Here is a 27,307-nt window from a genome sequence, read left to right on the forward strand (position 1 = left end):
AGCTAGGAACGTTGGAAACATAAGTAGTACCCTTTCAGGGGGGAGAACCCTGGCCATCACTGTCAACCAACGTGCTTACAAAGAGCGGTCGGATCCAAGGACCCGGCCATTGTAGAGCCACTTCATTTCGATTCTAATAACTCCAATTACGAATGGCGGATGGGATAAAACTGTTGTGCATATGCCGGGGATTCCATGGGTACTCCATGAAAGTGGGGTCCACCATTGCCACCTCCCCTGCGGCCATATGAGTGGGCGGCCGCCCACTTGGGTGGCTCAACTTGTTGCTGGACTTTATGACATGCCAGCCGGTTTATCCCTGCTATTATTTCAGGGATTTTATGTGAAAGGACAACGCACGAATGCGCCGCCAGACGACAGACTCACAGAGAGAGAGCCAGAGCCAGAGCCAGGATTTACTCACAAAAACGAATCTCACCCAAAGGGAAATGGTCGAGTCCTGCAATTATGTCCTGCCGTTCCAGCTCCAAATGAGTTTTCTAGTTCACCGTGCGAATTAGTCTGCTAACAAATTTTATTTCTCTACATGGATACTTAAGGGCTAGTCGATTGCTCGTGATGTGTTTGTGTTTTTCGATGTGATTGCGTAGGAAGCGTAACCGTTGGGCAAACTCTCTATGAGTGCTCTCTCCTTACTTGACACGGAAGCGACGCAGAGTGGGAGGCAGGTAATCCTGGCTAGAAACCACATTGGCAGGCAGGTACTCAGAGCTGGGAGCTGCGGCAGCAGCTGGAGCCACATTGGCAGAGATGGCAGGCTGAGAGGCGAAGTTCAGGACGGGAGCACGACCCTCGTTGGAGATGCGGGAGACTCCGGGCAGCTGGTTGTACTGGTTCTGGATGGCCAGCTGGGCATTGGCAGCATCCTCGGGGGTGCGGTACTTGACGAAATGTACCTCGGGCTTGTTCACCGAGCTGGTCTTCAAGGCATTCAGTTGCTTGGCCAGGTTGGCCACATCACCCTGCTTGGTCAGCACATAGATGGCGGTCTCCTGCTGGGCGGACTGCTTGGCCAGCTGGAGGGCAGCCTGCTCGAAGCCACGGTTCTCGGGAGTGCGGATGAAGACGACGCGCAGGCTCTTCTTCAGGGAATCGGCTATCTGCTGGTTGCTGACACCCTCATCAAACTGCTCCTCGGGGGCGGCATAGCTGTAGAACTCCTTCTGGAACTCCTCGATCAGAGGGGCGGCCTGGGGAACAACTGGAGCGGTCTGAATGGTGGCGGGAGCCTCAATGGGCTGGGACAGCACTGCCTCGCCGCTCTGCACGGGCTGCAGCTGCAACTGGGGCAGCTCAGCGCCTCCACCGGGCAGGAAGGAAAGACCCTCGTCGGCATGGGCCACCGGCTGATAGTTGTAGCCCAGCTTATCGGCACTGCAGCTGGCAGCGATCAGGCAGAGAATCTATGGAAGGAAAAAGTATATTTAAAGTTCGTTCTCCTGACTGACAGCCCCCTAGAGACTTACGATAAAAGCGCGCATGTTGACTGGAGCACAACGTACAATTGGAGCTGTTAAGTGGGAACTAATGCTGGGATTCAGGCCTAGTCTGGCTTTTATAGTTGGATTAACCCCTCCCACGAACTCGGAGAGAGACATCCACTGTTTAGGAACGACCTTGCCGTCGCTGTTGGCTCGAATTCGGTGCTATTCGATCGTCATTAAAACGAACTGGGATTTGAATATGCATACTAGGCCTATCGCTCGTCTTGGCTTTGAATTAAATGCACTCTGCCGTTTATAAATATGCATGGCTGCGATTGCGAATGCTCCCGCTGCCGTGATGCCGCTGCTGCCACATTATCTAATTGATTTGTGTTGGCTGCGACAGGCCATAAAAAACCCCGGCTGGACGCTCTGTCTTTTTTCGAGGAGAAGGGCACGAAAATAAACGGCAGCCACTGTGTTGAAATGCTCGGAAAATAAACGGCTACTGGTTACTGGTTACTGGTCGGTCGGTCGTCTGGCGATATCATCTGACGGTCTTGGGTCCCCAGTCGACGGTCCACTCTGGCCAGCTTAAGCCGGTAATTATAATTTTCATAATTTTCCACAAGTTCGCGTTCTTCGCTGGGACGTCAATCTCTTCGACGGTTCGGTTAATGAAGTTCTTTAACTAATTTAAACTTTTTCGGCATCGTTTGATGGCCAAACAAAATAAGAATTTAAATTGTAGAATATCAGGAGCCGAGTGTGGGTGTCGCCCAGAAAGAAATAAAAGAAACGAATATTCGAATTCTTAATAACAATTTCCTGTGAAAGACTTTAAGTTGCTCTTATAGGAAACCTTATATAAGCATGGTTGAGCTTCTGTTAAGATAAATTTAAATTTCTTTCGTTTTATACATATATCTCATATCCTGAAATATATGGAGTTAATACTCAAAGTTTTGGGTCAGTATACCCTCCAAATATATTGGCATTCACCTAACCTCCTGGTAACTGAGCCCCTCTGTGGCAATTGGCCACTCATCGTGGCTATTAGCCGTGCCCAGCTACATAGCCAAACTCTCACCAAAAAACGATGAGGAGCAGCGCCAAACAAAAGCGAAAGCAGCGCCAAGCTGCGCCTAATTTGGAGATGGCAGGCCCAGAGCCAAGAGGCCTCTCGGAAAAAATAAGCGAAGAAAAGATTGAAAAACACGCAAACTTGGCAGCTGGCTGGATGGAATCCGAGACTTGGACCTTGGACACACCTGTCCCGAAATTGCAGCAAGTCATGAGGTGCCTGCGGCCAGGAAGCAGCCAGGGATTAAAGCAGAGTTGGCTTGTCGTGCAGATACCGCGAAATAAAGAAGGCTTCGTGATGGTCTGGGACGCGGGATGGGGGACGGAATGCGATGCCGGCAGCTTTGACGTGACTGGCAAAGTTTTTGGCAGGCACCGCTAACGAGCGGCGCCCAGGACCAGTACCAGTACGAGGAGCACAAGGACCAGGACCAGCTTCTCATGTTGCTCAAAAATGCTTAAACTAAAACTTGCTCAACAGATTTGCAGTGGCGGGAGCAGGACCAGGAGCAGGAGCTGGAGATCCTTTTTACGGCTGCACTCCGGCGTGTCATATGGCAGTGCCAGCTACACCATGAAGGTGGAAGTGTGTGTTTGACCTTTGACACTAAAACAATTTGCAAAGCGAAATGATGTCAGCCTCAGTGTCCTGTCGCACCTCCGTCCCCCAGGCCCAGGTCCTTGTGTAGTGGCGTAATTTAGTTGAAACATTCTTAAAGCAGCGCCTGTCGTAAAACCCCAGGATCCCTTCCACGCGGCTCTAATGTGGGCGGGAATGAGACGTGGATCCGCCAGCTCATTAAAAAGTTTTCCAGCGACAACCTCGCAGCGCCGGCGACATTTGCTTAAGAAAACATTTGCGGGGCGGCCTGTGGGCGGCAGTCGGTTACCAACACCTTAATGATTATCTAAGAGATACTTTGAAGATTATCCACCAAGTGCGAGGGGCGAGGAGTCCTCGCCAGGAACTCAGAAGTAAAATGTTACGGTCTAGGGCTGAGTAATTAATTATTCATAATAGCAAGGCTATAGATAAACAACCTTCACAGCCTTGAAGTCTCGCCATAACAACTAAATGTTTTCTGATTGAAATTTAATTTAAATTTGTTTACAAGAACCCAGGCACTCCAAGTACATTGAGTAATTTATGAGCCACGAATACCACTCTGTGAAAAATATTCGTCTTTTAATTATTGCCTAGTAAAATTTATAATATTTTGTGCTTGTTTTAAGCATATAAAGATAATTATTTCCATCGAAAATAATAAGAAAGTAAATTAACTTCGGGAAGCCGAAGTTTACATACCCTTGAAGTTTGCAAATGTCACTGCTGTTAATGCTGATCAATTATATTATATATATAAATTATAGGATTGGAATTGACTTCTCACAGCGTTATAAGGTTCTGAATACAATTATACCACCATTCTTTGAACCAATATTTATATATATATTTTTATATGAAAATTTGTTCTACAAAACTTAGTTTTAAAATTTCATAACTAAGCCAAAACAGCATTAATTTTAATTCGGAAATCACTCTTATGTTAGTTTTTCTAAGGTTAACAAATCTGCACACTATATTTAAAATTTTAGAAAATTCAATTTTGTATAAATTTTTGACAATTTTAACGATGTAACCCTTTATAAAATTTCAAAATTTTTTAAAAATTAAATTTTAAGCGGATATGGCTAGAACGATTCCTCTGTTAATGCTGATCAATAATATATTTGGTTTATAGGGTCGGAAATGACTCCTTCACATTTTTACAAGCTTCTGACTGAAATTATAATACCCCGCCAGGATACAAAAACCATTCAGAAATCCCCAACACAAACCCCCTTTCATGTTCATGTTTAATAAAAATTATATATAATTTATTTAAAAACGCTCTCTTGGACTCTCAAAGTAAATAATTTGTCTGCAAACTTAATTATTTATAGCAATAAATCAATATTCAATGACGTGGTAATATAAACGGATATCGTATCTTGGTAATATTTAATCAAGCCTTTACTTAATAATCCGAAAAAATTCCACCAGCTGTGGTAACACATACAGGAGTATCAAACACGCTGACAATGAAACTGTACTAATTAGCATTTAATTTAATTAACTCTTAAACAGTCTTTGGCACTAGGCTCCAGGTTCCTAGACGAACTAGCGTCGCTTTCCCGGTGGCAGGTACTCCCGGAACAGGGCCTGAAGCTTTGCCATCTCCAGATCGCTGGCCAGCTCGTGTGTCTCGTACTCGGCGCTGTCTTTGGGGCGGATCTTAAAGATCACAGGGGCAGGACTTGATGGACTAGATGGCCTCACTGTTGGCGGATTCAGGTGCAGGACATCCGCCTTCTCAACAGCATGATTGATGCTATTCCCTGGCAGCCGGTCGTAGTCGCTTCTGAGTGCACTCAATGCGCGGGTTACATCTGCCGGAGTTCGGTACTTGACAAAGTGCACTGAGGGCTGATGGTTGGCCGCCTGCTGCTGAATGGCTGCCTGCTGCTGGGCCAGAGCCGCTGCATCCGCCTGACGCTGAAGCACGAAGATGTCCAGGGAATTGCTATTCGCCAGCTGCTTGGCTGTTAGGGTGAAGAGATTTGTCTCCGGGGTGCGGATGAAGACCACCTGTTGTGGTGGCGATAGCACCTGGGCTAGCTGGCGAGCTGCTTGCCAGGGAGCCGTGTGATCCTCCTCCGGTGGAGCTGCGTAAGTGAAGTACTCTGTGGCCACTGGTTTAGCTCTCTGGACAGCTGGTAAATAGACATCCCCTAGGGCATGACTTGTGCCGAGGAATAGCCCGAAAAACTGAGAAAGAAACCAAGGTAAATTAGAAATTTTAATGTCCAGGAGTCAGTGGTTCCAACTAACCAAGAAGGAGATGGAGTGCATAGCTGGGTTTATGCCGCAGCAGCTCGACTTTTTGGCACGAAGCTCGGATCGGTTATAATCCAGTCCCAGCAACAAAACCATCCTTATATACGACACAAACAAATAGCCGTTCGAAAGTAAGCTGACTCTCTGTCTCGTTATGATTTTATTTTATTTTTTATATCTTTTTTTAGTATTTCTTCTGCTTTTTGGCATTTGTCTCTTTGTTTTTTTTTTACGAACTTATAAAAGATTTCTGCAAACGTTTGCTCTGGTTTTGTGTTTGCCTGCTCCGATTATCCATGTTAATGTCGTTCAATTTTGAAATGCTAATTTCTGGGTTTGCAAGAGCCCAAGACAAAGACAGTGACCCAGCTTGAACTTGAATTTAATTCGCATAAAATTTACAAATGAGCTCCCAATTTGAATTAGTTATCAAATATTTTCATATGCCCCTTTGGGTCTCTCTCCCATTGTGGCGTGCCATGTATTGTGACTTCCAACGCGATTAGCTCCACTTTCACTCGCCCCCGGAATTTTTACGGCCGACGTTTTATGGCTACTGATTTGTTAATTTACACGTCACTCTGAGCCGGGCTCAGATCTGCTCTAGCCCTCGGCTCGCATCTGCGATAAGCCGCTTAGCGCCGTTCACAACTCCGGCTGATGAGGATGAACATAGGGCAAACACTGGTGGCCATTCATTGATGTATCTCTCTCGGCTTTATTGGCAGCTACAACTAGTCACACCCGGGGGCGCAGTCTTATGGCACTAATTTAATGTCTTAATTTGGACTCACAGAGTCAGAGTCGTCGTCGCTTTGCTTGCACAGGTGAGGGCAGGTAAGGCCTGGAGGTAGGAAAGACCATGCGGCTGCCCGACCTTCGTCGCTCGTTGACCTTGAAATCTATACGCTGCGACCTGGCCGACCGGTAATCCTGACCACCATCGTTATAGCTGGCGGAGAGATCTTGCTGGGCCTCAGGCACTGGAGGCAGATCTATTTGCCCCGCCAGTGCTCCTCCAGATGCACTGTAGCCCTGGGCAATGGAGGAGTAACTGGGCACTGGCGGCAGATAGCCAGACGATGGCGGAGAGGGTGGCGGCAGATAGCCATTTGAGGGAACTGGATACTCGCCGGGACGCTGAGATGACTCCGGATAGTATCCCTGATCGTACTGCGGCTGCTGCTCCGGGTAGTAGCCCAAGGAGGAGGCCTGTCCCGGCTGGGACACCGCTCCCGCTCCGCCGTACTGCGCCTGAATGTGCTGCTGGGCCTGGGCAGCCTCCGCCTCCGTCCTGTATTTAACAAAATGAACCTGTGGCTTGTGCTTATGCTGCGCCTTCAAGGAGCTGAGTTCGCTTGCCAGTTCGTGGGCATCCGTCTGCTTGTTTAGCACATAGATAGCCGTTTTGTCCTCCGTGGTCTGCTTGGCCAATGCGTTGAGGGCTCCCACCACGGCCTTATTTTCCGGCGCCTTGATGAACACCACCTGCAGGTTCTTCTGGGAGAGACTTGCCAGCTTGGTCTCCACCAGGTCAGCCTCCTCGGAGGAGTCGTAGGGCGCCTCGAAGGCATAGAAATGTTTATGGAAGTCGTGGTTCTCCTGGTAGTGATCGTTTGGTTGGGTCGGATACTCGGCTTGGTTATCCACAGATCCTCCATAGCTGTTCTGCTGATACTGGTAACCTAGTTCCGCGGAACTGCCGGCCAGCAAGGCGAGAAACTGGAGACAAGCACTCCATTAGCATAAGCTAAAGACCTTGTTATTAGCCTCCAGGTAGACTTACCACAATTCCCAGCATGATATAATCACGGCGAAGAGCAAAAAACATTTGTTAGACGATCTCCGGCGGGCAAAGCATTTTATAATTTTAACCGGCGAACTCAGGTAACCAAATCCGGCAAGTGTCCCGCCTTTTAGGGCAACTAGTTCAATGTCGACCTGAATGTGTTACAAAATTAGCGAGCTCCCAAAGATTACAACACTTTTTCCTTTATATTAACGATTAACTTTATTTTTATTTGGGAATAATTCGAAATTCGCAATTTTTACAAACTAGGCAACAGGTCGCAGCGAATGCGTAGGAATCGTCGGTGTGACGGGTCAGTCTGAGTCTGAGTTTCGGAGGTCATTGAGTTGCTCTTTCCCGTCTTACTGGCGGAATCGCAGCACGGAGGCGGGCAGGTAGGAGCTGCCAGGAGCCGAGGGAGCGGCCACCTCACGAGCAGCGGGCTGAGAGGCAAAGTTCAGGACGGGGGCCACGCCTCCGTTCTGGTGGGTCGAGGATCCTCCCAACTGGTCGTACTGGGACTGGATAGCCTGCTGAGCGTTGGCAGCATCCTGCTGGGTGCGGTACTTGACGAAATGCACCTCTGGCTTGTTGTTGTTATTGTTGCGGATGGCATTCAACTTGTTGCTCAGATCCCCGATGTCAGCCTGCTTGTTCAGGACATAGATGGCGGTCTCCTGCTGTCCAGCCTGCTTGGCCAGAGCCACGGCAGCGTTCTCCAGACCGCTGTTCTCGGGTCCCTTGATGAAGATCACACGGAGAGCCTTGTTCAGAGAGCTCTGGACCTGCTCGGAGCCGGCGGGTTCGTTGAAGGCGCTCTCGTCGGCGGTGTAGGTGAAGAACTCCTTCTGGAGCTCAGCCTGGGGAGCGGCGTAGTGAGGAGCCTCGCCGGAGGGAGCGGCCTCAACGACGGCAGCCGGGGCGAAGCTCTGCTCGGCAGGGGCATTGTAGGCGGGCTGATCCTGGCTGGCAGCCACTGAGGGGCTGTAGGCAGGTCCTGCCGGGGCGAAGGAGGCGGCCGCAGGAGCGGTGGCAGCGGGCTGGTAGTTGTAGCCTCCGCCGAAGGAAGCGGCACTGGCAACGGCAACGAAGCAAAGGGCCTGAGAGAGAAATAATTTAGATTTAGTGAGTTGATCCTTGGATTATTCTCGAAGTACTCACAATAAGGACGCGCATCTTGGCTGGTTTGTGTGTAGGTGGATAACTCCGCTTGGATTGCTGGATCGAAGGCAAGTATGTCCAACTCCACGACGCCCACGACTTTTATGCGAAATCGCTGCAGCCTGCATCTCTTTTTCTTTTTGCTTAATTTGGTTTCTTAATTGGTTGTCTTTGATTTTGCACCTCATTTCGAGCAATTCCCTCATCAGCTTCGCCAATTCCCCTTCGCTTTTGTCGCCATTTGTTTTACTCGACATTTTGTTGCTAATATCTGTGGCAAAATCGGTATTGGAGTTTGGATTTTGTATTTATGTTATGTTGTATTTATTTATTTATCTATATTTTTTATGATTTTTCTCAACCGTCGAGTTTTCTGCTTATGCTAATCGCCGTAGTGGGTGCTCTTGAAAAAAGAGCTGTCGTTGACTACTTTGGCTCATTGTTATTGGCCATTCATCTGGCCAACTCAACTCTGTTATCACTCATGCATTATGCAGCATCTGCGGCTTCTCGGTTCCGTCTTGCAGTTGCCATAAATTTTGCCGCTAATAGTTTGTCTAACCTTTTACTTCACGCAGATTAACATTTTAATTATGATAAAAAAACGTTTCGTCCCAAGACATGTAAATTTTTTATTGATTTCCACTTGTATTCCATTTGGCGCCGTCGCTTTGGAATTTTTATGGCCACTCTCGGGCCTGTAATAAACGCCGAGCTGTGCAATTTTTCACCAGCCAGCTGCGAGGAAACACTGACAACTCAATATGTAGCCCGTTCCCACACACCCAGGAGAAAAATAGCCACATATTTGGTTTAAAAAATAGAACTGTATTTGAGGTTCTTTTCGACAAATCAATAGATAACACAAAAGTCAACAAATGTCATATGGCAGTGGGGTTGTTGCTTTGGCTGTGAAAGCCATAGAAGCTACAGGAGCTATGGCACTCAGCTTAGCGACGACGGAAGCGCAGACGACGCAGCACCGACGAGGGCAGGTACGAGTTCTCGGGGATCTGGGCCTGGGCCTGACGCACTGGTCCGGCGGAGGCGAAGTTCAGGGCGTTTGCAACACCACCATCATGAGCCTGAGAGGATCCTCCCAGCTGGTCGTACTGCGACTGGATGGCACGCTGGGCGTTGGCAGCATCCTCGGGAGTGCGGTACTTGACGAAGTGCACCTCGGGCTTGTTGTTGGTGTTGCTACGGATGGCGTTCAGCTTGCTGGCCAGATCTCCGATGTCGGTCTGCTTGTTCAGGACATAGATGGCGGTCTCTTGCTGGGCAGCCTGCTTGGCCAGAGCCAGGGCAGCGTTCTCCAGGCCACGGTTCTCGGGTCCCTTGATGAAGACAACGCGCAGACCCTTGTTCACGGAGCTGGCAACACGTTCGAGTTCTTGAGGCTGGTCGAAGTCCTCCTCGTTGGCGGTGAAGGTGAAGAACTCCTTCTCGAGCTCACCAGTGGCAGCGGGGGCCTGGTAGGAAACGGGGGCGCTGAGTCCAGCAGAGCCAAGACCAGCAGAGCCAAGACCAGCAGAGCCAAGACCAGCAGAGCCAAGACCAGCAGATCCGAGTCCAGAGGATCCGAAATCGATGGAGCCACCGCCGAGGCCGCCACCCAGACCACTGTCCAGGCTGCCGAAGTTGCTGCCGCCACCCAGGCCCAAGGATCCGCTGCCGCCTCCCAGACCAAGGGAACCGCCGCCGCCTCCCAGGCTCAAGGAGCCGCTGCTGCCGCTGCCAGGAGCGAAGGACAGGCCGGAGTTGGAGTGGCCCACGGGCTTGTAGTTATAGCCGAGCTTGTCGGCGCAGGCGACCGCCACGAGGCAAAGGACGATGAAGGCGCGCATCTTGCTAGGGATGTACTGGTGCTGTTTGCTGTTCTAGTTGGAGCTCCGGAGTCGGAAGTCAGAATGATGTCGGCTAGAGCCGCGGAGGCATTTATATGGCCCGGTTCGATATGGGCTTCAATCAGAACGGACGCTGACGACAGTGACAGCGTGCTGGAGATCGCGATAAGGTTCGCATTGTCTGGGCCTAACCTGTTTCTCTGTTTTTCTTTTTCCGCGCTGGCGGAGGCTGACTCTGGCTATGGCTATGGCTCTTGGCCCGGCCGAATCAGAAGTCAAGTCAGAGGCGGCGGCGGCGGCTGCGGCGGCGGCGTTGATTAAAATTTGATGAACTTGCAGCTTTGCGGACAAACAAAATTTTTATGCTAATCAGGGGACAAAGGGCCAGCAGCTCCAAATTGTCCGACTGTGCAGTAGCCGAGTTCTTTTGTTCGCCCATTTTGTTATGCAAATCGCACCGGGGATGATTGAAAGTAAGACCCAAGTCGGACTCCGACTTTGGCCAGTCGTTGTGGGCTAATTTCCCAGCCTAATAGTTTTAAATTGCCCGGCCAATGGATTTGGCTTTGGGCATTGTCGGCTGTCCAGTGCAATTTGTCAAGCCGCTCGGAGCCATCTCAATCGCGATCGATCCGTGGGCGCCAAGTAGCCGCTAAGCCATATGTTATACGTCAGACCGTATCGACGGCAGAGGAAACATCTTAGGTTTCCGCTCATTTGCAATTTTCACAAATATCTCGGCCGACTACGGACTCATAAGTCAGCGCGGGGCGGAGAACCCGTTTACCAACCAAAACTCGCAAACTTATGCGAAAATTCCGAAGCTCGGAAATCCAATTCAAATCGATATCGTAGATATCTGCTAAGCCTAGGAATGTGAAAAAAGAAGATCCGCAAGCCATTGGACAATTTACATTAAAAAACAACATTTATTTCGTATTAAAAATCTCAACAATAACGATGGAATGTCTATAGCTCTAAAGGGCTTTAGAACCGCAGGCGGCGCAGAATGTTGGCGGGCAGGTACGAGCTGCCAGGAGTCGCTGGTGGCACATACGAGGAGATGGGAGCGGTGGCCTCGTGATGAACCTGGGCGGGAGCTGGCTGCGAGGCAAAGTTCAGGGAGGAGGCCACGCCGCCATCGTGCGACTGGGAGGATCCTCCCAGCTGGTCGTACTGACCCTGGATGGCACGCTGGGCGTTGGCAGCATCCTCGGGAGTGCGGTACTTGACGAAGTGCACCTCGGGCTTGTTGTTGTTGTTGTTGCGAATGGCATTCAGCTTGCCGGCCAGATCTCCGATGTCAGCCTGCTTGTTCAGGACATAGATGGCGGTCTCCTGCTGGGCAGCCTGCTTGGCCAGAGCCAGGGCGGCGTTCTCCAATCCCTTGTTCTCGGGTCCCTTGATGAAGACAACGCGCAGAGCCTTGTTCAGAGCGCTTTGTACCTGCTCAGAGGCAGCGGGGTCGTAGAAGTCTCCCTCGTCGGCGGTGTAGGTGAAGAACTCCTTCTGGAGCTCGGCCTGGGGAGCAGCGTAGTTGGGAGCAGAGACAGACTGAGCGCCCTCAGGGGCACCGATGGATTCAGCTATGGAAGCGCCCGGCCCAGCGGCAAACAATCCAGGACCAGATGCAGATGAGGATGGACCAGCGGCAAAGGCTGGAGCATCGTTGCTGGCCAGTCCCGAGGGCTGGAAGCTGAGACCCGACGCCGAGTGGGCCACCGGCTGGTAGTTGTAGCCCAGCTTGTCGGCACTGGCCAGGACAGCGAGGCACAGGCAAAGGATTACCGAGAATTGGCGCATGTTGTTGAGTGGGGGAGCTGGCTGGGGAATGTGATGCTTTAGCCAGGTGCCGATGCGGCTTTTATGCAGATAGAAGCCGCCTTGCGGAGCCTTTGCCGTTATGCAAAGCGCTCTGCTTAACGCGGTCTAATTATGCCCGCCACCCGCCGCCAACCTCATGCTCTCGTTTTCATTTTCGTTCTCGTTCTGAGGCTAAAATATGCAGCCGACGGACTGCAAGCCACTCGACTTTGGCTAGGAAGGAAGGCGGCCATGTCCGCCATAAAACTCATATCAAATTCAATATGCTGCCTTAATCAATAATTCTCGCTGTTCTGCGACCAAAACCAGAGCCAACCTTGCCAATTTGGAATTTTCATGTAGCTTTATCGTTGAAATCAATAAAAATGTGGCTATAAAAAGCCGTGGACATGGCCCGAGTATCGTTAAGCCCCATTCGGGGCAATCGCTCTGGATGCCCGGGCCTGAGGTGAGCACGGAGCTAAGTCCGAATCCGGCCGGGATGCGGAGATGTGTCGCCCAAATCGGCCGGATCGCAGAGCAAACAAAACGTTTGACAGGCCGTTTCACATGCAAATGAGGCGCGCCTAGTCGCGTTACTGTCGATGCTGCTGCCAAAAATAAATATTTTAACGATTCGCCAAATTATTATTGCCTTATTCAGCGGCTTTGTTTTGTCGACTTGTCTCTCGGTCGCGCTGTGGTTTCTGAGATATCTGTGATTTCTGCTTTATGCAAATTATGCGGGTGGTGGCGGGCGACCTTCCGCTCGTCCGCCGGAAGTGCTTTGCCGCGGCGAAGCGCACTCATCGCTAAATATAGCCGCCATCTTGCGACGCCATCTTTGGGCCGATGGCTAATTAACAACTGCACTGCTGCGCCTTGTCAGCGCCGAATCAGATAATTCGATAATTGGGCTCTTAATAAATTACTTGGCGCCATCTGATTTGGCAATCCGAGTCGGACTCCAAGCCGAACCCTCTAAATTATAACCAAAAGCTCGCAAACTGGCCAATTCTGGCCGGGGCTTCGTCTAATTTGCATTGAGCTTTTTGCGGAGCCACCAAACAGGGTTTTATGTGCAGAGCCATGCAAAGATTTGCAACCGCAGCAGCACTGTGACGAATCGTAAAAATATATAATAGCGAGCCGCATTTTAATCGGTTATTTATGCATTTTTAAGGCAAATGTGAACTCTTCATAATTCATATATAGCGAATCATAATGCAGTCTTTGCCGAAGAACTGAATCTTGCACCTATAAAAGCCAAGTCAGCGATTCGTTGAGACAGTAACAAATCATCTCTGCACCCCAACAAGCCAACATGCGATCCTTCCTGGTCCTCTGCCTCATCGCCGTCGCCACAGCCGACAAACTGGGCTACAACTACCAGCCGGTGGCCCATTCCTCCTCGGGACTTAGCTTCCAGCCCTCGGGATTGGCCAGCAACGATGCTCCAGCCTTTGCCGCTGGTCCTTCCTCATCTTCATCTGGTCCTGGATTGTTTGCCGCTGGCCCGGGCGCTTCCATTGCTGAGTCCATCGGTGCCCCTGAGGGCGCTCAGTCTGTCTCTGCTCCCAACTACGCTGCTCCCCAGGCCGAGCTCCAGAAGGAGTTCTTCACCTACACCGCCGACGAGGGAGACTTCTACGATCCGGCTGCCTCCGAGCAGGTACAAAGCGCTCTGAACAAGGCTCTGCGCGTTGTCTTCATCAAGGGACCCGAGAACAAGGGACTGGAGAACGCTGCCCTGGCTCTGGCCAAGCAGGCTGCCCAGCAGGAGACCGCCATCTATGTCCTGAACAAGCAGGCTGACATCGGAGATCTGGCCGGCAAACTGAATGCTATTCGCAACAACAACAACAACAAGCCCGAGGTGCACTTCGTCAAGTACCGCACTCCCGAGGATGCTGCCAACGCCCAGCGGGCCATCCAGGGTCAGTACGACCAGCTGGGAGGATCCTCCCAGTCGCACGATGGCGGCGTGGCCTCCTCCCTGAACTTTGCCTCGCAGCCAGCTCCCGCCCATGCTCCGGCTGCCAGTGCTCCCGGACCCAGCTACCTGCCCGCCAACATCTTCCGTCGCTTCCGTCTCTAAGCGCAAAGGATTTGGTTTTGATTTGTTGTCTAGTTATCCTGTTGACTTATTGTAAAATAAAACAAAATCTGAAAAATTATCACATTTGTACTTATTTACATTGAGTTCTTAATTATTATTATATTTAAAGGTAATTAATATAATATGAAAGGGAAATTGATATAGCGGCTATCAAGGCATATTTTAACTCGATGAAATTGGCAGGAAACTAAAGCCTTTTCATTTTACAATATTTATAATAATTAATATAATAGTATCATTATTATATGAAGGGTTTAATTCTTTGTCCTCAAAACCGAAAAACCATTTAATTTATCAAGCTCTTAAGAAAACTAACCAAATTTTAAACAGTTAATAGTTTATTTTTTTAGTATAAACATAACACAGATATTGATATTGATATTGTTAAGCGACGTCTCTTATTTAATTGTTAATTTTTTATTAAAATCTTATTTACAAACAAGAATAATAATATTCGAATTGTAAATGTAAATCAACAATTCCCAGAAATACACATAATGTCATATGATTCTAACTATAGTTTTTATGAGTATATAAATTTCATAAAAATTATGTATAAATAAAGTATAGAAACATTATCTTAAAGTGGTTGAACTTGTTATGACAAAAATAGCTTCACAACAAATCAAGATCAAATTAACTTAGTTTTCGGTTTAAAGTAAACTTTAAAAGCTGAAATAATTAATTCAAAATATATTTTGCAAACTAATTTGCGTTAATATTTAAGTTATTAATAAATAAATATGTTAAATAAAAATGTAATATTTTCTTTTCAAGGATAGCCTATATAGTATAGTTTTGTTGCTTTTTATATTTTTTGCATTTTATATTTCATAAAAATTATCTATTGATTTGTTATTATTATTTATACTAGTTGGATTCAAAATATTTCGTATGCATAATTCATAAATAATAATATTTAAACCTAATTTTGCAGGTGTCATTATTCAATCATTATGACACCAGCACTATTATTTTTTGACTCTGTCCATAAAAACCAGCCTATTTCGGCCTCGATCTGACAAAAACAATTTATTTTTAAATATGCTTTCATAGGCAATACATGATATATGGTATATACATACTACCTATATTTTCATCAGTAAAAATTGTATTATTAAGTTCTTTTAGGTGTCCCAAGTGGACATCTCCATCGTCGGGAGACCTCTCCATACTGACGCTTCCAGATGCTGTCTTTTGCTTATATAGAGGATTAGCTGGGAATTCCCAGCCATTTAAAACAGGTTTCTTTGGAGTTCAAAGAAAACGTCCGACATTCCTCTTGACTTTGAACCCAAAACTAAAAAGTTGCTTTAAATTCTAAACATCCACTTTCGATGGCGACAATAGCCAAAGCAACCGAGCTGAGAGAATTCATAAACTATCAATGAAATCAGCATAAGAGTATGCATAGATTAAGCTTTTATCGATTCGTAGGCGGAACTCCAAGAATGCATCACATTGTGCTAGGTTTTAACGACCGTCAGAACATTTATGGCGGCTCTTTCGCTTTTTTTTTATTTTTCGGGGAAACGGGTTCCCTGATAGTTCTGCAGCATTTTCCCCAGTCGAATTCCGGGGCAGTTTTTGGCCCGGTCAAGTGTAGAGCGCGGCGGCGGCGCCTCATCTCGAACCGGTCCCCCAGAACGCGTCTGCAATTGGGCAGAAAGTCTGAGCTAGGGGTCGCCGACTGGGTGGATTTGGCCAACTGGATGGAGTGTTGGGATAGTTTTGCATAATCATTTCATAAGCGCACCGCTTTGCATAAAAAACTAGTTGAGTTATGGAGCAACCCGACGGGAATGGTGTTCGCTGTTGGCCATTGTTCTGAGGCCGTTCTAACAGGGTATAAAAGCTGCGCGCCACAGCCTCAGGATTCAGTCTTGGCCTTTGCCTGTTCAGCACACTTAGTACCTTCAAAATGCGTTTCCTCATCGCTTTCTGCCTGATTGGTGCCGCCTGCGCCCAGTACAACTATGGAGCCGGAGTTGGTGCCGCCTCCGACAATGTTCCCAGCTTCGCTGGTGGCGTCGGTGGAGGAGCCGGTGACTACGACGCAGCTGGCAGCAGCCCAGGAAGCAGCTACACGCCCTCCGCCGAGCTGAACAAGGAGTTCTACACCTTCGAGGCTGATGAGAGCCAGTTCGATGATCCTCTGGCCGACCAGAAGATCGCCGGTTCTGTTAGCAAGGGTCTGCGCGTTGTCTTCATCAAGGGACCCGAGAACCGTGGCCTAGAGAACGCCGCCCTGGCTCTGGCCAAGCAGGCTGCCGAGCAGAAGACCGCCATCTATGTCCTGAACAAGCAGACCGACATCGGAGATCTTGCCCAGAAGTTCAACGCCGCCCGCCAGAACTCCAACCAGCGCCCTGAGGTGCACTTCGTCAAGTACCGTACTCCCGAGGACGCTGCCAATGCCCAGCGTGCCATCCAGTCGCAGTACGACAACCTGGGCGGCTCCAGCCAGAACATCCACGGAGGTGTGGCCAACGCCATCAACTTCGCTTCCGCTGCCCCGGCGGCACCCGCCCGTTACGGTCCCAACTACTCGGCGCCCGCTGCTGCCACCAGCAACGCGTACCTGCCCGCAAACATCCTGCGCCGTCTGCGCATCCGCTAAGGACCCCCACCTGGCACTGACTGTTGTTAATGTGTTGTAGAATTTGTAATTGAATAAAAACGAAAATCCATATGTAATTCCATCTCTGGCCTGGCCTATTATTGCATTTTTATGCTCATGTTGTGCGGCTTTATCGCTTTTCCTTATAATAACATTTATGCAAAGCTGAAGTGCCTGCGAACGCGAACAAAAGCCGATCGCTGCCTACTTTGTAGGCGGAAAAAACATTTAGCTGCGTCACCGCTTTGTCTATGAGAAGCTGCGCCGACAGCCTCGAGGTCCGATGCGTATAAATGATACCCGTCGCAGCGGTCACTGGCAGAAGCAATCTCAGCTCCGAACCAAGAGAACCTCAAAACTAAAGATGCGCGCCTTCATCGTAAGTGACCCAGCCAGGATTCTCTGCCCAGCGACCATAGCTAACGGATAACAACCCTTCATTTCGATTCCTATAGGTAATGTGCCTGGTGGCAGTCGCCTGCGCCGATAAGCTCGGCTACAACTACCAGCCCGTGGGCCACTCCAGCTCCGGCCTGTCCTTTGCTCCTGGTAGCGGAAGCATTGGAGGTGGTTCCATTGGAGGAGGAAGCCTAGGAGGTGGCTCTCTGGGAGGAGGAAGCCTAGGAGGTGGCTCTCTGGGAGGTGGCTCCCTGGGAGGTGGTTCTATCGGAGGAGGAAGCATTGGCGGTGGCCTCGATTCCGGCCTCGGTGGTCTGAGCGGTCTGGGTGGTGGTGATTCCTTGAGCGCCCCCGTCTCCTACCAAGCCCCCGCTGCCACCGGTGAACTCGAGAAGGAGTTCTTCACCTTCTCCGCCAACGAGCAGGACTTTGATGAGCCACAGGAGTTGGAGCGCGTCGCTGGATCTGTGAACAAGGGACTGCGTGTTGTCTTCATCAAGGGACCCGAGAACCGTGGCCTGGAGAATGCCGCTCTGGCTCTGGCCAAGCAGGCTGCCCAGCAGGAGACCGCCATCTATGTCCTGAACAAGCAGGCTGACATCGGAGATCTGGCCAGCAAGCTGAACGCCATCCGCAGCAACAACAACAACAAGCCCGAGGTGCATTTCGTCAAGTACCGCACCCAGGAGGATGCTGCCAACGCCCAGCGCGCCATCCAGGGACAATACGACCAGCTCGGAGGATCCTCTCAGGCTCATGATGGTGGTGTGGCCAAGGCTCTGAACTTCGCCTCTGCCGGTCCCGTCCAGAGGGCTAACGCCCAGATCCCCGAGAACGCCTACCTGCCCACTTCGGTCTTCCGTCGTCGCCTGTAAAGAGTTCCTAATGACTTTGCAGTACAGCCGTGTCCCGTCCTTGTTAAAACTTGTTGTTGAAACCTATTGATAAATAATATAAAAACATTTAAAACCTAACTATTTTGTTGGAAATGATTTTTTGGGATAATTTCTTAGCAGCGGAGATATCAGATTCCCAAAAGAATCTTTTGAATGTATATTTCTTACTTGCTTTACTAGTTGGACATCTGTGCTCTATGTGTACAAAGTTGAAAAGGTTCCATCTGATAAACCAAGTCATTGACTAAATGTATATTCTTTAAACTGACCTAACAAATTACTCTTCTTCTCAATAATTTTTTTAAATTATGAAATTATGTATACGAATTGTCTTCCTACCAAGCTCCCAAATGTAGGCTATGCTAAATTTTTAAAATCCCTTTGCTTAGCTTAAGATCTGTTACTCCTGAATTTATGATTATTTTTCAAAAAAAGGTGATCTGTAATCGACTTATCTGCAATTGTTTTACTCATTTATATCATGTTTTGAATTTGTATTTATTAAATATACAAATGAACACATTACCAGATCAATAGAAATATTTAATACTTCCGCATTATTGAAGTATAGGCACAAATTAAATTATAAAATAAAAACAAAATTTAGATATAAAAACAGTGTTATTTTTAGCATTGAACAAGTTAAGAAAATTATAAAAAGCTATGCGGGGGCGGCATTTCAAACACCTCATTAGATGAACCGCTAATTATAGCGCTTGAATCACGGCCATAAATCAGAACTAAGCATATGTGTCGACAACGATTATGATAACTAAACGATTGCCGTTGAGTTGGAAAACCCAAGTGCAGTCGTCCCACAGATAACAAGCTGCTCGCCTTGCCGAAGAATTTGTGAGAAATATATATATTTTATATATTACCTAATTATGACCCATCTGCATGATAAACTCATTCCGCCGTGCTCGCGACATATTAATTTTATAATTTTATATGAATTCTTGTAAAATATTGCAAGAAACTCGAATATTTGAATAACCCACGGCGACTGGTCGTCCACTGCCCATTGAAAGCCAGCCGAAAAATTCCATAACATAACATAAAGAGCCGGAGAAGCCCCAACAACCTTTGTAGGCGGCAAAACACAGTGGCATCAAAGTGATTTTCATGCAGCGAAGACGCCACGGCGCTTTTTTTGTCTTTATCAGCCTCCAAGATGGATTTGTATAAATAATAAAGATCGCTCCCAGCAGAGACAGAAGCAGTTGATGCCTCAGATCGAAAGAACCCAATAAGCTCAAGATGCGCGCCTTTATCGTAAGTATATCGGCCCAGGACTGCAAGGACTAACCAGGATAACACTCATCACAATTTTTCCCATGAACGCCACAGGTTCTCTGCTTGGTGGCAGTCGCCTGCGCCGATAAGCTCGGCTACAACTACCAGCCGGTGGGCCACTCCAGCTCCGGCTTGTCCTTTGCTCCTGGAAGCGGAAGCATTGGAGGTGGCTCCATTGGAGGAGGAAGCCTAGGAAGTGGCTCCCTGGGAGGTGGCTCTCTGGGAGGTGGTTCTATCGGAGGTGGAAGCATTGGTGGTGGTCTAGACTCTGGCCTTGGTGGTCTGAGCGGTCTGGGTGGTGGTGATTCCTTGAGCGCCCCCGTCTCCTACCAAGCACCTGCTGCCACCGGTGAGCTCGAGAAGGAGTTCTTCACCTTCTCCGCCAACGAGCAGGACTTTGATGAGCCCCAGGAGTTGGAGCGCGTCGCTGGATCTGTGAACAAGGGACTCCGTGTCGTCTTCATCAAGGGACCCGAGAACCGTGGCCTGGAGAACGCTGCCCTGGCTCTGGCCAAGCAGGCTGCCCAGCAGGAGACCGCCATCTATGTCCTGAACAAGCAGGCTGACATCGGAGATCTGGCCAGCAAGCTGAACGCCATCCGCAGCAACAACAACAACAAGCCCGAGGTGCATTTCGTCAAGTACCGCACCCAGGAGGATGCTGCCAACGCCCAGCGCGCCATCCAGGGACAATACGACCAGCTTGGAGGATCCTCCCAGGCCCATGATGGTGGCGTTGCCAAGGCTCTGAACTTCGCCTCTGCCGGTCCCGTGCAGAAGGCCCAGGCTCAGATTCCGGATAACGCCTACCTGCCCACCTCGGTGTTCCGTCGCCTGCGCTTCTAGAGCGGCCAAAGGCTGGACTCGATTCGCCTTAGCGAATCTCGACTGAAGAACCCCATCCTCCTGTTACCCCCCTTGTTGACTAATGCATAATTACACCAATAAATTTGAATTTTAAAATCGAAATCCGAACAAAGCCCCCTTTATGAGTTTGTAGAGTGGCGTTTTTATGATGCTCTCGCCATAGAAGTTAATGGTGCATTAAAACCGCCTTGGGTAGCTTGTTTGCGGATGGGTTAAATATAAACAGTGCCCTTCAAACTATAAATATCTCGCCTATCGCAGTTTATCGCCAAAATATCGAGATAAGGAAGGCAGCTTGAACGAGAATAGATTGGGGCAGGTTTCCTTTACGATCGGGCTTTAAGCGCTCATCCGCCGCATGCCAATACAAATCAATGGACTAATTGTCTGCCGAACTGAGCTCGATGCTTTTGCTGCCAAATTAATTGGCTACAAGATTAGATCCACCCACTTAGAGCTCAAGAATCATTAATATCGCGTACTGCCGGACTGGTTCTCTCCCGGCGACAGCTCAAGGCCGCCGGGGCTGATGGGCACAGTTAGGTGACCTGGTTTCCGAGCTGGCCCCGGTCGTGTGTCACGTACAATTAGAAAGGAATCTCAAGTGCAACCCAAATGCGGGGACAAATAAGATTTATGTCCCATCGAAACCTGATTAGCCATAAAAACGAAAATCTAATCATTAATTTTATTAAGCTGACGATCACTTTTTTGTTGAAATCATTAACAAATAAGCGGTTCTGTATACATATTCAAGTCAATATAACAAAACACTCGGATTGCAAAAGTCGAGCTCGCAGCTCGGAGCTTGGACGTCTGCATAAATTATAAGCCAATTATGGGTGAATCACGACTGGACTCGCACTCGGCTTGGACTCGCACTCGGATGCGGATCGCACTCGGTCTCGGTTTCGGAAACTCAGATCTCAAAGTGGCCAAAGTCGGCGCGATTGAAGCTGAAGCTCTGCTCAAAACAATGTGTTAAATGTGTTAAGAGCGAAATTATGTTAGCAGATTAACAGCATTCCGAAAACCCGATGGCCGATGTCCGATGGCCACTGGCCATTCACGATTCACGATCCGAGAGCGGAGATCGATGATTGCCGCCGCCGGGGGGACTCCAGCTCAAGCTCCGTCTCAATTCGACCAGATTTTCTAGTCTAATTTCAAGAGTCTGCGTTGGCGGTATAAAAGCTAGTTAATGCAGATTTGGCCAGCATTCTTCTAGAATACTTTGTTAGCAGTAGGCCAGTAGCCAGTATGCGTGCTTTTCTCATTCTATGCCTTGTGGCCGCGGCCAGTGCCGGTCGTTTGTCCGGCTACAATTACGCCCAAGGCTCTGGAGCCACCATCTCTGGCGGTGGAGGAGGAGGAGGCGGAGTTAGCAGTGGTGGTGGCCTAGCCGGACCGGTCAGCTACAGTGCCGCTCCCCAGTCTCAGGTGTACAAGGAGTTCTACACCTTCTACGCCAACGATGCCGACTTCGAGGATCACGATGCCGTGCGCAAAGCCCTCGCCTCAGTGAAGAAGAGCGTTCGTGTGATCTTCATCAAGTCGCCGGAAAACCGTGGCTACGAAAACGCCGTCCTGGCCCTGGCCAAGCAGGCTGCCCAGCAGCAGACCGCCATTTATGTGCTGCACAAGCAGACCGACATCAACGAACTGGCCCAGAAGTTCAACGCCGTCCGCCAGAACGCCAACCAGAAGCCGGAGGTGCACTTCGTCAAGTACCGCACGCCAGAGGATGCGGCCAATGCCCAAAAGGCCATTCAGTCTCAATACGATCAGCTGGGCGGCACCAGCCAGAACATCAACGGAGGCGTGGCCAACGCCATCAACTTTGCCTCCAAGGGACTGGCTCCTTTCCGTGCCGCCCACCAGCAGGCTCAGCCGCAGGCACCGCAAAGCGACTACTTGCCCGCCTCCATCCTGAAGCGTCTGCGTCATTAGAGTTTCTTGTTATCCTTTTCCATTGTTTTCGAATAAAACTTAGTAGATTTTTGGTTATTTAAAAAAGAATATAAGTTACATATTGTTCTTACTATTGGAAAACTGCAGGGTCTGAATTGTAGTACCTAGACTGCTTTTCTAAATCATATTATTTAACTAAGTCAATAGAAGTTCCTAAATCTGTTTTAATTATTTAAAAATAAACTATTACGTCTATGAAGCAAAACTGTGTTTTATATATCATTTAATAATTAGCATATATCATCAAAGTTTATGTAACAAATGCTGAATTATGATTAAGTGGCATTAATTAGGGGAACCCTCGCTAATATGACCCAAAAAAGAAACATAATTATGTTTAATTTTTCCCACGTTAAATTCAGATATTTTGACGTTTTTTGGTTGGTTTGATAATTATACCATGATTAATACCTATGCATGTCTATTATTAATTAATAATTGAGGCTGAATTGAAAGATTTAAATCAACAAAAAACATAGATATTTACCAATTACCAAACTAATAACTTATCAAAAAAAAAGCTAAGAGAATAATTGGCACAAGCTTTAATAATAATCATCATAGAAACTACTATTTTCTTTACCGAAAATGTGCTAATATCATTTGCATTTTAGTTATCTGAATTGAAGTTTTAAATTTTCTCCTAAAAATAACAATTTGTTTCTCCTTTTTCTGACTTCAGAGTCATAAGTTTCCCCAAAGTTTCTTGAACTTTTGGAAAGAGGGGTAAAGTCACAATGCCCCCTTAATGATGTTCTCCATCAAAATGTATAAAATTTAAAAATTGAATTTATTTAAGCAATAGTCAACAATAACTAGGTTTTTGAAATCAGTCAAAGATCGCTGGCGATTTTGAATCGGTGAAGAGTCAAAACGAGCAACTTAGACGCGACGGAAGACGGAGGAGGGCAGGTACGAGTTGTCGGGCGACTGGGCGGTGGCCTGACGCACTGGACCGGCGGAGGCGAAGTTCAGGACGGGGGCAACACCACCGTTGACGGCCTGGCTGGAGCCTCCCAGCTGGTCGTACTGCGACTGGATGGCGCGCTGGGCGTTGGCAGCATCCTCCTGGGTGCGGTACTTGACGAAGTGGACCTCGGGCTTGTTGTTGTTGTTGCTGCGGATGGCGTTCAACTTGCTGGCCAGATCTCCGATGTCAGCCTGCTTGTTCAGGACATAGATGGCGGTCTCCTGCTGGGCAGCCTGCTTGGCCAGAGCCAGGGCAGCGTTCTCCAGGCCACGGTTCTCGGGTCCCTTGATGAAGACGACGCGCAGGGCCTTGTTCAGGGCGGAGGAGACGCGCTCCAGCTGCTGGGGCTCATCGAAGTCCTGCTCGTTGGCGGTGAAGGTGAAGAACTCCTTCTCCAGTTCGGCGGCGGGGGCGGGGGCGTTGTAGGAGACGGGGGCGCTCAGGGAGTCGCTGCCACCGCCAAGGCTGCCAAGGCTGCCAAGACCGGCACCGCTGCCGATGCTGCCTCCGATGGATCCGCCTCCGATGGAGCCGCCTCCGATGGAGCCACCTCCAATGGAGCCACCTCCCAGAGAGCCACCTCCGATGGAGCCACCTCCGATTGAGCCACCTCCAATGGATCCACCGCCAGGAGTGAAGGACAGGCCGGAGCCGGAGTGACCCACGGGCTGGTAGTTGTAGCCGAGCTTATCGGCGCAGGCGACTGCCACCAAGCACATAACCTGGAGAGGAAAGAGGAACGAACGACGTGGTAATCCTTGGTATCCTCGAGGCACTTTTCCGCAGATGTATACTTACAATGAAGGCACGCATTTTGGATTTAGTTCTTTGACTTCGAGCACTCGGCTGTGTCTGACGTTTGCATCACCGAAAGGTCCAATATTTATACGAAAACCACCGATCGGTGTCACTGGACTGCGCTCAAGTTCATGCAGACTTACCACCATTTGTTGTTGCTGCTCTGCTCGGATTTTCAGTAACTTCTGCTTCGTCGCCGCCGCCGTCAGCTTTTGTCTCTCGAAATGTTATCCACCTTCGGCCGAAGAGCTACTCCGACGATGTTGGTAAAACAATGGCTTTGCGTCGCAAACAAAGCGCATCGCAGTCTGGCCGCCCTATTCTGGCTCATGGCGGCGTCGCCATTATGCAAATCGGGCCGTGCATCGGAGGGCGAGCCGAGGTGTAACCAGGGTCTAGGTGCTGGGAACTGGAAACTTGTTTTAACCAAAACGACACTATGAAATGGTCTCATGCTATCAGTAAATGAAATGATTTTCTTCATATTTTATATGCTAAAACACTTTGAAACAAGTTCGCGACGACAACGTTGACTGTGGGTTTTCTACACTTTTTAGTTTTTAGTGGGTCCAGCCGCATATTTCTAACCGGGAATTCCCATCGATTATTGCGTCCCCTTTTTGGAATTCGGTTTAACGCATATATGAAGCTATTTTGAACTGTCCGCTGTGGGGCTTGGCCATTCGCTCATCGGATTACACTGAATGGAGGCGGAGTTTGGGGAACAATAGCTTCAAAATGGATAGAAATCAATTTTCGCCAGCCTTTTTTGCCCAGCCATTCATTCAACCATCCATCCATCCATCTATCAGTCGGTCCACCTGTCCATCTGTGGCTAAAAACACGGCTCGAATCCGCAAAATAGAAGCCATAAAGTTAACAACCGTTGCGACCTTGAGGCTTTTACTGTTGGCCAGCACCCGAAGCCATTCGGAATTCGGCGGTAATCAGCTGGCGCCAGGCGACCATTTAATCTGATCAGCGATTATCACGTTTTTCATCATGGTTTATTGATATCATAAAAATTATTGTTTTTTTCGCCAACATCCCGGGCAGAAGCAGCAACAAATTCGCTGAAAACTGATTCGATTTGCATAATTAAAGAGCCCCGACGCAGAAATACCCAAGATCCATATTTAAGATAGCCGAACCGATTTGCAAATCAATAGTGAATCCATAGCGAATGCCAATCGTAGTTATGACTAACATTTTGATTGATATCACGGATAACTATAGCGATGAGTAACTCCCAGATCGGGTCAGAGTGGAAATCATAACCAAATCAGGCCGTGATATCACACCGCTTCTTTTGAAAATCATTTTATCAGTGATGTCACACACAAATCTCTATCTCGTGTTCTATCTCTCCTAGTCCCTGACTTTTCCACCAGGCCAAGCAGAATCTAATCAAGATTCAGCACTCGAGCCAATAACCTAAAGTCAAAAACAATTTGTCTTGGCTTTGTATGCGGCCCCACCTTTTGGCCGTTGCCGATCGACCAATGGCCGTTGGCCAGATCTCAGACCGCGTCCGTCGCTGGTGGCAATGTCATATGCAAACTAAACAAATGTAAACATAATAAAACAAACCAGCTACAATTTCAAGGTCTCGGGCGCCACACGCACATAAAAGATGCACGCAGCATCGACATAAAAAATGGTCAAAAGGCAGGCCAACTCTCACTATGCACGGAGAGAAAAGAGCGGTGCTATGCGATGTTAAATTAAATTTTTACTGAAAAACACACTGAGGTTCCTGAAATCGCTAATAGTTTTCTTAGACCTATTACTAAATCTCTTTATATCTCTATTATATTTTATATATAATATATTATATCCTAGCAAGACCACATTTTCTACAATTGATAAAGTCACGAATTTCCTTTAATTAAGCTAGTTTAAGCCAAGTTAAGTCAAAATGTAATTATTTTCAGTGTAACCCGGCCAAGAAGCATTTCCAGCTCGGGTTCAGAGATAGATAATAGCGGTCGGACGACGTTGGCGTATCAATAAATAAATAAAATGCGACTCCGGCGGACGGAAAACCCGAGGGGAATTTGTGGCGGCGCTTTATGCAAATTGCCTTTGGGGTCAATCGATCTATTTACAAAATCTGTCAGTGTTTATTATTTTTTCGATTTTTTTCTTCACTTTTCTGGACAACGACAAGCGTGGCCCTATATTATTTTATTACCATTGTTCTGGGACAAAAAAGCGACATAGAGACACCGATGCAAATACAATAAGCGCAGGCGATGAAATTGTGCATTTAATTTATTCACCTGCCGAATAGGTGGTGTCAAAACCGGGCGGTGTCTTTCAGGTGCAAAATCCAATCGAATCTGTCACCTCACCATAAATTGGAGCATTAGTAATTTCCTTAAATCATAAGCTTTATCTGCGAAATTAGCAAGTTAAATGCCGGTCGAGCGGGTTTGTTTGCTTCTTTCCTTTCTTTTGCAAAAATGTTTGTGCTGCTGACTTTTAAGAACTCTTTTACGACCCGTCCGCTCTTGTTCTATTCTTCTCTGAATTTCATTTTTATCAAATTTATTTCCGCATACCGCGACAAATAACAATATGCTTTTGGCTAGCCGCAAAACGGTTTCGGTTCGCCAAAAAACATTCAGAGAGAAGAAGATATATGCAAATATATTAAATTTAATATGCAAATAACCGATATCAATTATTGCAAGCGCAAAAGCGAACCGAACTGAAACTAAACTAAAGCTTATGATTCACAAAAATAAAAAATAAAAAAAACTATATTTAAAACCTGGCTGACTGAGAGTGCTGAAAGGAATAAATCAAATCAAATTTCGCCGAGTTGGCCAATTTGTTTAGCAAATTGTGTTTGGCGATAAAAACATTTTGTATTGACAATCAAACGGCAACGACGACAGATGCGGATTATTATTATTTGGCCAGCTAAGTGGCGGATACTATTTATCAAAAAAAAAAGAGCTTAAAAGGGATTATTGTTTTTGCTCGTTAATCAACGTGAAGAAGCCGCAGCAAATTGACACCGCAGCCTCAGTATCAGAAGAGGAGTAAGTCAGAAGTCACAACGTTAACTATGAAAAAGCTCTAGAAAAAGAGTCCCTTGCACCGCGGCATTGTTCTACGTTTACGGCAAATAAATTCCCAGCTTTTTGTGGGTCATAAATTATTTTCAGGGTCTCCCAAGTACGCATCTTAAGGGAAAGCGCCTCATTCAAAAAACACGAAATTGTGTCTGCTGCTGTTTCAGTGCATATTGTTGAAACTTGAGCTTCATTTTATTTTAATTGCAAGTCTAATGCCAACATAATGTCCCTGTTCCACATCCAGATCCTACAGCACTTTACGAGCAACAGCCCGCTCGG

The 27,307-nt window shown here is 47.9% G+C and overlaps 12 protein-coding genes across 16 annotated transcripts; 5 read left to right on the forward strand and 7 right to left on the reverse strand.

The window, feature by feature from the left end:
- Positions 1-653: 653 nt before the first annotated feature.
- Positions 654-1,715, reverse strand: TwdlD (TweedleD). Its single transcript, XM_020955951.2, has 2 exons — positions 1,488-1,715; positions 654-1,424 (listed from the first exon to the last, which is right to left on the reverse strand). The coding sequence occupies exons 1-2, from the start codon at positions 1,617-1,619 to the stop codon at positions 654-656; spliced, it is 903 nt and encodes a 300-aa protein (XP_020811610.2). The 5' UTR covers positions 1,620-1,715.
- Positions 1,716-4,689: 2,974 nt separating this feature from the next.
- TwdlS (TweedleS) lies at positions 4,690-5,421 on the reverse strand. The gene is made up of 2 exons (XM_020955476.2): positions 5,401-5,421; positions 4,690-5,337 (listed from the first exon to the last, which is right to left on the reverse strand). The coding sequence occupies exons 1-2, from the start codon at positions 5,419-5,421 to the stop codon at positions 4,690-4,692; spliced, it is 669 nt and encodes a 222-aa protein (XP_020811135.2).
- A 783-nt stretch (positions 5,422-6,204) lies between these two features.
- TwdlR (TweedleR) lies at positions 6,205-7,237 on the reverse strand. The gene is made up of 2 exons (XM_020955475.2): positions 7,193-7,237; positions 6,205-7,128 (listed from the first exon to the last, which is right to left on the reverse strand). The coding sequence occupies exons 1-2, from the start codon at positions 7,235-7,237 to the stop codon at positions 6,205-6,207; spliced, it is 969 nt and encodes a 322-aa protein (XP_020811134.2).
- Positions 7,238-7,557: 320 nt separating this feature from the next.
- On the reverse strand, positions 7,558-8,380 carry TwdlH (TweedleH). Its single transcript, XM_020956124.2, has 2 exons — positions 8,357-8,380; positions 7,558-8,295 (listed from the first exon to the last, which is right to left on the reverse strand). Exons 1-2 carry the CDS (start codon positions 8,369-8,371, stop codon positions 7,558-7,560), a joined length of 753 nt encoding a protein of 250 aa, XP_020811783.2. The 5' UTR covers positions 8,372-8,380.
- A 924-nt stretch (positions 8,381-9,304) lies between these two features.
- TwdlN (TweedleN) lies at positions 9,305-10,203 on the reverse strand. Its single transcript, XM_020956079.2, has one exon. The coding sequence runs from the start codon at positions 10,201-10,203 to the stop codon at positions 9,307-9,309; it is 897 nt and encodes a 298-aa protein (XP_020811738.2). The 3' UTR covers positions 9,305-9,306.
- Positions 10,204-11,190: 987 nt separating this feature from the next.
- On the reverse strand, positions 11,191-12,006 carry TwdlJ (TweedleJ). The gene has a single exon (XM_020956108.2). It carries the CDS (start codon positions 12,004-12,006, stop codon positions 11,191-11,193), a length of 816 nt encoding a protein of 271 aa, XP_020811767.1.
- Positions 12,007-13,330: 1,324 nt separating this feature from the next.
- On the forward strand, positions 13,331-14,104 carry LOC110186812 (uncharacterized). Its single transcript, XM_020956098.2, has one exon. The coding sequence runs from the start codon at positions 13,331-13,333 to the stop codon at positions 14,102-14,104; it is 774 nt and encodes a 257-aa protein (XP_020811757.2).
- Positions 14,105-16,046: 1,942 nt separating this feature from the next.
- TwdlO (TweedleO) lies at positions 16,047-16,745 on the forward strand. The gene has a single exon (XM_020955834.2). It carries the CDS (start codon positions 16,047-16,049, stop codon positions 16,743-16,745), a length of 699 nt encoding a protein of 232 aa, XP_020811493.1.
- Positions 16,746-17,088: 343 nt separating this feature from the next.
- Positions 17,089-18,019, forward strand: LOC110186604 (uncharacterized). Of its 5 annotated transcripts, none has more exons than XM_086839929.1 (3): positions 17,110-17,124; positions 17,201-17,387; positions 17,418-18,019. In XM_086839929.1, the coding sequence occupies exons 1-3, from the start codon at positions 17,110-17,112 to the stop codon at positions 18,017-18,019; spliced, it is 804 nt and encodes a 267-aa protein (XP_086696055.1). The 5 variants fall into 5 exon arrangements, with proteins under 5 accessions (XP_020811494.2, XP_086696055.1, XP_086696057.1 ...); XM_086839931.1 differs by having other exon boundaries at positions 17,201-17,342; positions 17,421-18,019; XM_086839932.1 differs by having other exon boundaries at positions 17,201-17,312; positions 17,421-18,019.
- Positions 18,020-19,263: 1,244 nt separating this feature from the next.
- LOC110186605 (uncharacterized) lies at positions 19,264-20,303 on the forward strand. The gene is made up of 2 exons (XM_020955837.2): positions 19,264-19,315; positions 19,391-20,303. Exons 1-2 carry the CDS (start codon positions 19,301-19,303, stop codon positions 20,180-20,182), a joined length of 807 nt encoding a protein of 268 aa, XP_020811496.2. The 5' UTR covers positions 19,264-19,300; the 3' UTR covers positions 20,183-20,303.
- A 602-nt stretch (positions 20,304-20,905) lies between these two features.
- Positions 20,906-22,278, forward strand: TwdlP (TweedleP). The gene has a single exon (XM_020956112.2). It carries the CDS (start codon positions 21,464-21,466, stop codon positions 22,151-22,153), a length of 690 nt encoding a protein of 229 aa, XP_020811771.2. The 5' UTR covers positions 20,906-21,463; the 3' UTR covers positions 22,154-22,278.
- Positions 22,279-22,945: 667 nt separating this feature from the next.
- LOC110186808 (uncharacterized) lies at positions 22,946-24,302 on the reverse strand. The gene is made up of 2 exons (XM_020956090.2): positions 23,943-24,302; positions 22,946-23,866 (listed from the first exon to the last, which is right to left on the reverse strand). The coding sequence occupies exons 1-2, from the start codon at positions 23,955-23,957 to the stop codon at positions 23,057-23,059; spliced, it is 825 nt and encodes a 274-aa protein (XP_020811749.2). The 5' UTR covers positions 23,958-24,302; the 3' UTR covers positions 22,946-23,056.
- Between the last annotated feature and the right edge of the window lie 3,005 nt (positions 24,303-27,307).

The sequence above is a fragment of the Drosophila serrata genome, unplaced genomic scaffold (assembly GCF_035046125.1).
Source record: "Drosophila serrata isolate PLE 108 unplaced genomic scaffold, ASM3504612v1 contig_382, whole genome shotgun sequence".
Classification (NCBI taxonomy): Eukaryota; Metazoa; Arthropoda; class Insecta; order Diptera; family Drosophilidae; genus Drosophila; species Drosophila serrata.

Coding starts and splice junctions, on each gene's coding strand:
- TwdlD (XM_020955951.2), bottom strand. CDS start 1,619: ATGTCTCTCTCCGAGTTCGTGGGAGGGGTTAATCCAACTATAAAAGCC. Junction 1,425..1,487: donor TCAACATGCGCGCTTTTATC/GTAAGTCTCTAG, acceptor TTCCTTCCATAG/ATTCTCTGCCTGATCGCTGC.
- TwdlS (XM_020955476.2), bottom strand. CDS start 5,421: ATGCACTCCATCTCCTTCTTG. Junction 5,338..5,400: donor TGCACTCCATCTCCTTCTTG/GTTAGTTGGAAC, acceptor TTTCTTTCTCAG/TTTTTCGGGCTATTCCTCGG.
- TwdlR (XM_020955475.2), bottom strand. CDS start 7,237: ATGTTTTTTGCTCTTCGCCGTGATTATATCATGCTGGGAATTGTG. Junction 7,129..7,192: donor ATATCATGCTGGGAATTGTG/GTAAGTCTACCT, acceptor GCTTGTCTCCAG/TTTCTCGCCTTGCTGGCCGG.
- TwdlN (XM_020956079.2), bottom strand. CDS start 10,203: ATGCGCGCCTTCATCGTCCTTTGCCTCGTGGCGGTCGCCTGCGCCGAC.
- TwdlJ (XM_020956108.2), bottom strand. CDS start 12,006: ATGCGCCAATTCTCGGTAATCCTTTGCCTGTGCCTCGCTGTCCTGGCC.
- LOC110186812 (XM_020956098.2), top strand. CDS start 13,331: ATGCGATCCTTCCTGGTCCTCTGCCTCATCGCCGTCGCCACAGCCGAC.
- TwdlO (XM_020955834.2), top strand. CDS start 16,047: ATGCGTTTCCTCATCGCTTTCTGCCTGATTGGTGCCGCCTGCGCCCAG.
- TwdlP (XM_020956112.2), top strand. CDS start 21,464: ATGCGTGCTTTTCTCATTCTATGCCTTGTGGCCGCGGCCAGTGCCGGT.